The 11,150-nt window shown below is 45.8% G+C and overlaps 1 protein-coding gene across 13 annotated transcripts in view; it reads left to right on the top strand.

Annotated features, from left to right (window-relative positions):
* Positions 1-2,823, top strand: part of PECAM1 (platelet and endothelial cell adhesion molecule 1) — a 77,114-nt gene extending 74,291 nt beyond the window's left edge. For all 13 annotated transcript variants that reach the window (XM_070561592.1, XM_070561594.1, XM_070561600.1 and 10 more), the window contains one exon: positions 1,787-2,823. In XM_070561592.1, coding sequence (XP_070417693.1) covers positions 1,787-1,816 — 30 coding nt within the window. In that variant the 3' untranslated portion in view covers positions 1,817-2,823. The remainder of the gene's footprint in view (positions 1-1,786) is intronic.
* The last annotated feature ends 8,327 nt before the right edge of the window (positions 2,824-11,150 follow it).

Genomic DNA, 11,150 nt, shown 5'->3' on the forward strand with positions numbered 1-11,150 from the left:
CTGGCCAGAGGTGGGGCGATTTCATGGCTGTACTTGGGTGGCTGACTGCTGGCCTCTGAGTCAAGCACAGGCAAGCGCAGGCCTTGGATGTGAGCATGTTAACCTTTACTTCAAAATCCCCAAGGCCCAGTTGGCGGTGGCCCAGCCCTTCCCATCTGTGAGGCTGGTCCTGCAGCAGCTACCCAAGCACTCATTTCCCCTAGAAAAGGAGAGACTTGGTCTGGGGCCTGCAGAAAAGCTGGACACCAGGGTCACCCCTCCAGGTGGAGCAAAAAAACTGGGGACAAGTGTAGCTGCCAGGGTTGGCAGGCCTCCAGCCCTCTGGGGCCAACACAGCTCTCTTGGTCAGCTTGCCCAAGTCTCCCTGGCAGAGCCAGAAGAAACAGGGGCTCTATCTCAGCCCAACCTCAGGGAGCCAACCAGCCTGGCCATCAGGTTCCCAAGATCCTGGCTAATCCCCACAACTTCTGCCACTCCTGCCTCCCTAAGTTCCACCTGCAGCAGGGTGCCCTGTGCTCACGGAAGGTCCAGAGTCATGGACTCAGATGCTGCCTGCCCCTTGGGGCTCACCATTGCCCAGGGCCCCTCTATTCCAGTATTTCCCAGCATGCTCCACTCTTGCCCCTTGCTCCATCCATTTGTCAAAATCTGCCCCACCTTGGAGGCTGCTCCAGAGTCACTTCCCTCAAGCCTTCTGTGATTCCCTTGCTGCCCAGCTCTGGTCCTCTTCCCGCCCTGAACTCCTGCTGCAGTTTGTTAGGACTTCTTCCACCTTCTACTTCATGGTAGCATTGTTTGTCAATAATTGGGAGGATATAAAATTCTTGGGGGCAGGTTCTTGCATCCCCAGCGTATAGAACAGTGCCTGGGTCAGATGGGGGTCTGGTCACTGATGGTAGGTGACACAGATACCTTATGAAGCATTTAGAAAACACTATGAGACAGCATATGGAATCTTTTTTTTTAATTTTTTTATTGTGCTGAAACATATACAACATAAAATTTACCACTTTAACCATTTTTAAGTGTACACTTTGGTGATGTTAAGTACATTGCCATTGTTGCGCAACCATCACCACCATCTACCCGCAGAACTTTTTCACCATTCCAAACCAAAATTCTGTCCCCATTAAACACTAACTTCCCCTTATCCCCAGGCCCCGGCAGCCACTATTCTGCTTTCTGTCTCTACAAATTTGACTACTCTGGGTACCTCATATAAGTGGAATCATACAGAATTTGCTTCTTTTGTGTCTGGCTTATTTTGCTTAGCGTGACATTTTCAAGGTTTATGCATGTTGAAATGTATCAGAATTTCAATCCTTTTTAAGGCAGAATCACATAATTTTAAAACATTTAAGTTTTATCATTTGACTTCATTCCTTCATGTTTAAAATTAAAAACAGACCTAGAGAAGGTTCCTCTCATTTTAGAGGCAGAGCTGGAACAAGAAGCCAGGTCTTTCTTAACTTTGCTAGTCTTCCTCTGTGAGTAAGTGTAGAACCCATGGGACGTGGTGCTGGGTGCGCAGTGCATGCTTAATGGAGTTGGTTGATAGCCTGATGTACAACGTGTGTATGGGGAGTAGAGTAGAGCAAGCACGGAGAGAAGGGAGAAATGAGTGTGGCAGGAGCTGCCCCAGCAGGGTAGGGGTACCAGTGGATGACAGCACTGCTTTGGAGTTCCTTTGAGAAGAGCTGTCTGCAATTTTGCGTATCTATCCATCAGGCCAGTCTTGAGTCCTGAAGTGTGTGACCATGGCTTGTCTTGTCTCTTGTCACTACAGAGAACGGAAGGCTCCCTTGATGGAACTTAGGACTACAAGAGCAGATGCTCCTCCCTGGGAAGACATCCACATTCCAAGAAGAGCAGATGATTCCTGTGTTCCAAGAGCTCTGTGCACTTATTTATGAACCTGCCCTGCTCCCACTGAACAAAGCAATTCCTCAGACCAAGTCACCAGTTTCTAAATCCATCTTACTACAGTTATGCTGGATATAAAGAGATGCATAGGGGCTGGTTAATTTCCAACACGGCCCACCTCTCACCAAGTTGGAGCATCCTCAGGAGTGAAGAGCAGCAGAAGGAGGTTCAGAGTAAACAGGCCATTGGGATATTTCGAAACTTGAATATTTTGTCTTGTACAGAGATAAAGAACTTTTCCAAGCACCCTCATACACAGAAACCTGTTTTTGTTTTGTAGTCAATCACTTCTAGCGAATGGCCTGGCTTAGAGGCTAGTTTTTCTCTTTGCCTTTGGTCCTTCAAAGGCCTGTGGTTCTGGGTAGTCTTTGTTTCTGGAAGTGCACAGCACTGACCAGACGGCTGCACCCTGTCCCCTCTACGACCTCACCCACCACAAATGGAAAAACAAAGCTGCTTGAGAGTGACCCCTTTAGATGCCGACTTGAAGACAAGGTTCATTCCGGGCAATGCACAAAATAGAAAATGAAGTTGGACAAAGCACAGATGTTCTTAAGCTGTTTTTCTATACCCTCTCTTTCTTTTCCTCTACCTTACTGAAGGCTGAAAGACAGGAATATGGTGGCCTACAGCAAATATTGTTTTTAATAGAAAAATGAAATGCCTATTTTTCTTACTAATTTTTTTTTATTTATTCCTTGCTAAAGAAATGGTCTCCTGAGGTCTTAAGATGTTTCTGATCGTGTCTTGAGTAGGTGGACGAGGGGCTGTGGCCATTTTGTGGTGGAATTTCACTAGTGAGCACAGCTAAGCGAAACCACTTCCCCTGTCCACCTCAGAGACACGGCTGCAGGGACCCTGTGGGGTGTTGTATTAAATAAATTTGATCTTTACTCTTCACAGACCTGTGAAATGTCATCTTCTGAGAGGCCATGTGCATGTAGAATATTTGTAGTGCTTGAGGACTCCTCAGGCCTTCTGAAGTCACGGAGAACACCACGCAGGTGTCATCAGTGGACTGAGACTCACAGGCCAAGGGCCTATGAGTGGCCTTCATTATCCATTCAACATCCACTGACTGGTCTTCAGTGTTTGTTTCCCAGCTGAAGTCCTCTAGGCTGTCCCTGGCAGAGAGGGTTGTCAGATTGAGCAAAAAAACCAACAAAACACCCCAAAAGTCAGGATGCCCAATTAAGTTTCAGATAAATGAAATTATCTGAATTTCAGATAAACGAATAATTTTTGAGTCTAAGTATGTCCCCAGGTAATGTTTGGGACATACTTATACTGCACAAGTACTCATCTGAAATTCAGATTTAACTAGACATCCTATATTTTATCTGGCAACCCTACGGCAAAGCACCCTCCCCCCGCCCCAAGCCACAGGAGCCACCCTCCCCAGTGGCCTCAGACCAGATCTCACTACCCTACAGGCTGGGTCCCCATCAGAGCACCCTCTGCACTGGGCCTGAAGGCAGAGCGACGTGTGAGTGTGTGTCCTGGCTCTGCCAGATTCCAGCTGCAGAAATGCAAAGGAGCATCTTAGCCTCTGAGCTTCAGAGTCTTCACCGCTGAAATGAGGAGATTAGACTAATGGTTCTTAACATTTGGAGGGTTTAGATTCCTTTGAAAATATGGTGAAAGCGATGGACTCACATACACAAAGTTGTACCACAAAAATGTCATACAATTTCCTAGTTTTCAGGGCCACAGACTCAGGTTGGAAGCAAAGGATTAGATGATCTCTAATGACCTTCAAGACTGATAGTCGATGTGTTGATGATTTGACGAAGAGCCCAGAGCCCAGTGTCAACCCCTCAGTCCCTTGCAGCTTCCAGAGCAGGGCCATTGCTGTGGAAGCTGGGAAGACCTTGTTCCTACTTCTTATGATTTAATTATCAAGCATGAGTGGGTTTCTAATTATTTTTCCTCCTGCCTATATTTCTGAGAAGGAAACCACACACACAGGAATCTTTCATAGTAGGTTTAACAGCTAAAATATCTAAATCCAGGATCCCAGTTCAGCTGTCCTAACCTGCCTGCATAACCAAGCATCTGAGCTGGAGCTCATCGCTTAACAGGAGCCTGCAGGCACCATTTCCTGGTGAGGCGATTTCCTCAGCAGTGGAACTCATTAGTTAGAGCTCCCTCTCGTGTCCTCACATTGTAATAGATCCTTAAAGGACTTAAAACTCTCCTTAGCAAATGCCTCGTGGAATTTTTTCCCTCGACTGAGGAGCCACAAGAGGTCAGCCACCCATGTCATGAGCATATACTGAGCGCCCCCCAGCATTAACTAACTGAACTCACACTGCCTGACATAGACTCAAGATGGGCAAAGTGGCTCCATTCAGTAAAGCAGTGGTTTCCTACCAGGGCCATTTTGTCTCCCAGGGGTCACTGGGCAGTGTCTGGAGACACTGTTAGTTGTCGTTGGGTCACCCTGTTGGGTGGGGATGCTATTGGACTTTGGTGGGTAGAAGCCAGGGATGCTGTTAAATATCCTACAATGCACAAGACAGTCCTCACAACAAAGAATTATCAAGCTCAAAATGCCAATAGTATCAAGGTTGAGCAACCCTCCACTGAAGCAGCCAGTTACATTTGTTTACTCAACAAGTTTGTATCCATCACGCCATGTGTTCCCGACACTGTTGGGAGCAGAAAGATTATAAGAATCACGTGGCCCCGGCTTTCCTGGAACATATGATCCAGCAGAGATACAGATGAGTAGAGAGCCAATTACAACAGTAGGACAAATGCCGTGATGGAGAAATTCAAAGCATATGGAGCACAGAGGAGGGGCTCCTAACATAGACTTTGGGGGAATCAGAGAAAGTGTTCAAGAGAATGTTGGGTTTAACCAAAGACCTGAGGGCAGGTAGAGGGTACCAGGTGGAAAAGCTGGGGTGAGGAGTGTGGCCAACAAAGGGAGAATGTGTGCTAAGGGCCTGAGGCAAAGGAGAGGATGGCATCCTCAAGGAAAAGCAGGAAGACAGCCTATCAGCCCCGGGTCCTTTCAAAAAGGATTCAAAAAGTCCTCTTGAAAAAGCCACCATTCTCCCCTAGGAATTTCTGCTGGAATCTCGTTGTCCTGACTTGGTCTTTGGGAGTCTTAAGGAGAAGATCCCTGAAAATTGCTCAGTAAGAACTCAGTTCCAGAGCACAATTGTTCTGGGGATTCTCCACCAGTATCATCAGCATGTTGGAGAGAAAAGCTCTGCCATAGGCCGGATTTAGCCCTTGCTTACACCATGTAACTCAAGTGAAAAGGTGAACTGGAGGAAGACAGTCTCCAGAGCTGGGTCCACAGGTTGAAGGACGGGGTTAGGGCATGGTGTCTGTGAACCCCCTGAGAGTAGATGCAAAAAGTTGTGAGTACACAGTTTTTGGGGAAAGAGTCCGTAGTCTTCAGTTTCTCAGAGACATGATCCAAAAAAGGGTTAAGGACTACGAAATAATTAAAAACTCATATAGTCTCCATTTGATTTAACATCAGTTGAAAACCCAAATAGGGTGGTTAACTCATTTCTTATCAAAGGGTCTACTTTATGGAGAGTTTTAAGTCCAATATGTCCAGAGGGACTTGGCTTGCCTTGAAAAAATTGCTCAGAATAAAGAAATGAATGATGATTTCAGTGGTAGGAAGAGACAGCCCTCACCTCTCAAGGGTATTAAGCTCTCAGACTGTTTGGGGACACTGAAGGAATAGGCAGTACATTTACTAAAAACTTCATGGTCCAAAGGATGTCTAAAGCCTCCATCGTGCTTTTGTAATTCAATGGGAAATGAATCTTTATTTCAAAATGAACTTTGACAATAGAAGAGAAAAATTATTTCCATGTTCGCAGAGGATGAAGGATGCTGTAAAATTCTTAAAGAAAACTAAAAGGCAAGTTGGAATGGGAGATTGGCTACCAGTTGACGCTGAGACCTGGGAGATGTCACACGTTCTGGGGTTCTTCTCCTGCAGAAGAAGGTGCGTTAGTGTCCTAGGGCTGCCCTTCCAAATTACCACAAACTATGGCTTAACTGACTTGAAACAACAGACATTTATTCTCCCACTGCTCTGGAGGCTGGAAGTCCAAAATTAAGGTGTCAGGAGGACCGCACTCTCTCCAAAGTCTCTGAGGAAGATTCCTTCCGGGGCCAGCCCCGTGGCTGAGCGGTTCAGTTTGCACACTCTGCTGTGGCAGCCCAGGGTTTCGCCGGTTCGGATCCTGGGCACCAACGTGGCACCGCTTATCAAGCCATGCTGAGGCGGCATCCCACAAATAGAATATACAACTGTGTACTGGGGGGCTTGGAGAGAAGAAGAAAAAAAAATGATTCCTTCCTTGCCTCTTTTAGTTTGTGGTGGTTGCTGGCAGCCCTTGGTGTCCCTTGGCTTGCAGGTGTGTCTCTCTAATCCCTGCCTCTGTCACCACATGGCCTTGTTCCTCATGTATGTGCATCTCATTTTCCTTCTACTCAAATCTTCAGTGGTTGAAACGTGGCCTTCACGTAGACTTCAGACGGCCTTCTCATAAAGGCACCAGTCATTGGATTTAAGGCTCACCCTAATCCAGTATAACCTTATCTGAACTAATTACATCTGCAAAGACCCTATTTCCAAATAAACTCACGTTCTAAGGTTCCAGGTAGACGGGAATTGCGGGGGCGGGGGGCAGGGGGCGGCGCACACTGTTCAACCGACTACATGGGGAATTGGACAAGAAGAGTCCATATCCTTGCAGCTCTGACTTTCCATGTTTCTAAGATGCTCATGTAAATAGAAAGCTGTGGCAACAGGGATTTACCTTCAAAGAACAATCGTTTGCGCTTTCTCAATCTGACGTTCTCTCACTGTGCTTTGCTCTCTTGTGCTGCTGAAATATTCTAGTGTTTCTTTCTCTGACCTTCTTCAAAGTTCTCCCTCCCTCTCTCATCTCTCATCCTTTCCCTGCTTCCTCCTTCCCTTCCTTTTTCTCCTCCTTTTCATCTTTTCCGTTTCTCCCTCTTCTGCAATCAATTGGCCATAATACAGTACTGAAGTTTATGTATTTCTTATATTCATAGGATGAGTTTTTTATTCCTGGTTATTTATTTTGAGTGCCAATGCATGGAATATTTTCTATTTTTCTCTTTCTTTAGGAAAAAAAAATACCTCCAAAACCCTGCAAAGTTGTTTTCTATCTATGTTTGACCCTTCGTGGATTATTTTTCCAAGGGTTTATTGGATTCATTAGGAAAAAGTCCCCAGTTACTGCCTTACTTCCTCCCAGTCCTGGGATGTGCTAGTTTTCCTGGAACCTCTTGGCACAGGAGGGTCTGGTTTAGTGCCAGAAACTATTCCATTAGTTTCTGGTATAACCAACACTCCCCGCCTCAGGGCTGGGTTGTTCGGGTCAGCATTTGCAGCACGAGGAAACTTCCCGCTGTAGGGATTTTGAAGGAGTCCAGGACTGGGTCCTAGAAAAAGGAAAAAGAGCAGATTTCAGTGCCTTCCAAAGTGAGTACAAACCCTGTGCTAGAATCTGACACTGGTTCTAGAAGCTCTGTCCCACCGCCAGCCAAGGTCTAATTAAAAGTATGTGTCCCTCAGCCAACATGAGTTCAGTTTTCAGGCTACTTCTCTGGCAGGTTAGTGTAAGGAGAACAGGATGGCAGAAGGAGAAGCTCTTCTTTCCATCATGAAGCTTTTGACTATGATCGTTTCAGGAGACCCTTAGGCATTTGCAGATTTACCGTTTGAGGTTTTGATTTTTTAGGAATGACCCTGAAGTTCTAGACATGAGGCAGGCAGTCATTCCCCTGGGCCCCTGTGACAGAGCCAGTCGCTGAGGTGCAGTTTGTTGTCAGTTCTCTCTGGGCTCCTTCGAGCCGGCCCCTGCCATCATGCACAACTCTAGGAGGCCCAGCCTGAGGCCCTGTGTGCCCCTCACCTCAAGGAAGGCTATAGTGGGGGAGGGGCAGAGATGGAGCAGCAGGGAGGGCAGAGTCCTCAAAACCAGGCAGAGTGAGCCGCAGGGACCCACGGCCCGCCCCTATGATGACGGCTGTCCATCAGGGAAATGTCTGCCTCCAGGGAGGCCAGACCCTAGACCCTGGGACTTGCAGCCTCGGCCGAGATGCCTTTGCACTTCATGTGACAGGAAGCCTGTGGAGCCACCTGTCTTCTAGGGACCTTGGGAGCCTGATTTCCAAGGAGCTTGAGCAGTGACCACAACCAGAATCCTTCCTCCTTCCTCTGTTTTCCAGGAGCCACACAGTCCTTCCAGATTCTTAGGTAACTATAGGGAGAGAAGGAATTTGCCAGTTGAGGCCAACATTAAATTTCCCAATAGCCTGGCAGAGTCGGGGCTCAGGGACAGATTATATTTCATTTTATCATGGTGAAGGAAATGTCAGTTTGTTGCACAACCAAGTTTGGGGTTGATAAGCCACGCCATCTCCAGAGAACTTTGAGTCATGCTCTTCGAGGCTGGTGTGCAGGTGTGGAGAGCACAGCTGGTGAGCGAGCCTAGCCAGCCACTCAGCGAGCCTCATTTTATTGAATATTCCTGCAAGAAGTACTTTTTTTTTTTTTAGGAAGATTAGCCCTGAGCTAACTACTGCCAATCCTCCTCTTTTTGCTGAGGAAGACTGGCCCTGAGCTAACATCCATGCCCATCTTCCTCTACTTTATACATGGGACGCCTGCCACAACATGGCTTTTGCCAAGTGGTGCCATGTCCACACCCGGGATCTGGACTGGCGAACCCCAGGCCGCCCAGAAGCAGAAGGTGCGCACTTAACCACTGCACCACCAGGCCAGCCCCGCAAGAAGTACTTTTTAAGTACCTGTTAAGGTCCAGATCCTATGCTGGGTTCAAAGGATGCATCAGAGAACCAGACAGACATGGTCTCTGGTGCTTGTGATATTTTGCTCACATTTTCAGTCAGAGAAGTCATGTTTTTCAGTCATGCTTATTTAGGGAGAAAGTTGCTAGAATGTCAAATGTTCGCAGAAGATATCCCTTTCCAGTGTTAAAGGTCCACTCAGGAAGTGGATCCCCAGATCTGGAGAGCTTTGGAGTCATTGCAAAAGGGACTCAAATGCATGGGGACATATTTTTATCAGCCTACAAATGCTAAAAGCTTAAATAGCTCATGTGGGAGTCTGCAAATTTTTTTATGTTAAGGAAATCTTTATACTTGAACAGGTTGAGACCCATTGGTCTACTGTATTAATCTGTGAATTGGTCAGAGTTCCATTCGCTGTCTTGAGCTGATGTGACTGTCCAGCCCTTGGTCCATAAGCGTACATAAGTAGACCTGTGTGTGAACACACACTTATGCATGTGCTCATCCATATGTACACAGGCACATGCACAGCACACTAGAGAACAAGGATGCCCTGGTCCTGTGCTTGCACAGATCCTGTGCCAAGAATAACACAGGTGCTTCTCTCTGTTTTGTGGGAGGTGTTGGCATATGGGGATGCGATATTTAAATCAAAAAGTGAAAATCAAGACAGCATGGCTCCAAACAGTCAAACACATCACCTTTGCTTATCAGAGTTTATTCAACAAACAATGAGCCTCTGGTTTGTGCAAGGCTCTGCTTGATCCATGGCTGTGTGGAAGACGCCAAGATAAGCAGACACCTCAAAGAAGCAGGAGCCCACATTTAACCAGTACAGAATAAAAGCCTGTGATAGGCGTACCCAGCCCACAAAGATGGCAGCCCTTCCCGCAGTGCTTTGTACACAGCAGGCTGGTGGCAAACCCAATCAGATCTCTTCTTTCAAGATGGAAGTGACTGATCCATGTGGTTGAAGCAGAAAGATCCAGGCCGTTCAGGTAAAAACCTGGGGTTTGATTGGAGCAGAACCCAGCACCAGTTAGTAGCTAAGGCCACTTGACACATTGCAGGTTCAAGCACTTGGCCCTCTCACAGCCAAGGATTGTCAATGTGGCAGAACCAACGGCAGGGGGGAAAGAACATTCCACGTGTGTGACGCATCTGTGACAGGCAGAGGCAGAGCATGGTGGGGCTCAGTTGAAGACATGGTCACAGTGATTGCTATTTAAAAGTGCACCAGACATAAAAAATGCCTTGAGAAATATATTAGAATATTTGCAAATATCTGACAAGAGATTACTATCTAGAATATTTAGAGATCTCCTAAAGCTCAACAACAAAAAAAGAAACAACCTGATTCAAAAATGGGTGAAGGACTTGAATAGACATTTCCAAAGAAGATAGACAAATGGCCAATAAGCACATGAAAAGATATTCAACATCACTAATCATTAGGGAAATACAAATCAAAACCACAATGAGATGCCACCTCATACCCATTAGGATGGCTATTATCAAGAAAACAGAAAATAGCTAATGTTGGCAAGAGTATGGAGAAATCGGAACCCTTTTACACTGTTGGTGGGAATATAAAATGGTGCAGCCACTATGGAAATCAGTATGGCAGTTCCTAAAAAAATTAAAAATGGAATTACCATATAATCCAGCAATTCCATTTCTGGATGTATACCCAAAAGAATTGGAAGCAGGAAGAGATATTTGTATACCTATATTCATAGCAGCATTATCCACAATGACTAAAACGTGGAAGCAACCCAAGTGCCCATCAACAGAGGAATGGATAAACAAAATGTGGTGTATACGTACAGTGGAATATTATCCAGCCTTAAGAAGGAAGGAAATTCCGACATGCTAGAACATGGGTGAAACTTGAGGACTTATGCTAAGTGAAATAAGCCAAACACAAAAAGACAAACATGATATAATTCCACTCATATGAGTAGTGAAAATCATGGAGACAGAAAGGAGAAAGGTGGTTGCCAGGGGCTGGAAGGGGAGGGTGGGGGTTACTATTGAATGGATATAGAGTTTCAGTTTTGCGAGATGAAAAGAGTTTTGGAGATGGATGGTGGTGATGGTTGCACAACATCATGAATGTATTTAATACGGCTGAACTACACACTTAAAAATGGTTAAGATGGTAAATTTTATGTTATGTGTATTTTATCACACACACAAAAATTGTAAGTTCACCAGGCAGAAAAAACTGCCTTGTGAAATTTTTTTAAAAAGTGGTATACAAAAAAAATGTATTTTCATTTATTAAAATATATTGGCTAGTATTCACTCACAGAGGCTTTGGAAAAGAACTGGGTTTTGAAAAAGCACCAGAGAAATGGAGCAATTGTCCCTGCTCTCTGGTAGAGGACAACTTCCTAGTG

This window comes from Equus przewalskii, chromosome 10 (genome assembly GCF_037783145.1).
Source record: "Equus przewalskii isolate Varuska chromosome 10, EquPr2, whole genome shotgun sequence".
NCBI lineage: Eukaryota > Metazoa > Chordata > Mammalia > Perissodactyla > Equidae > Equus > Equus przewalskii.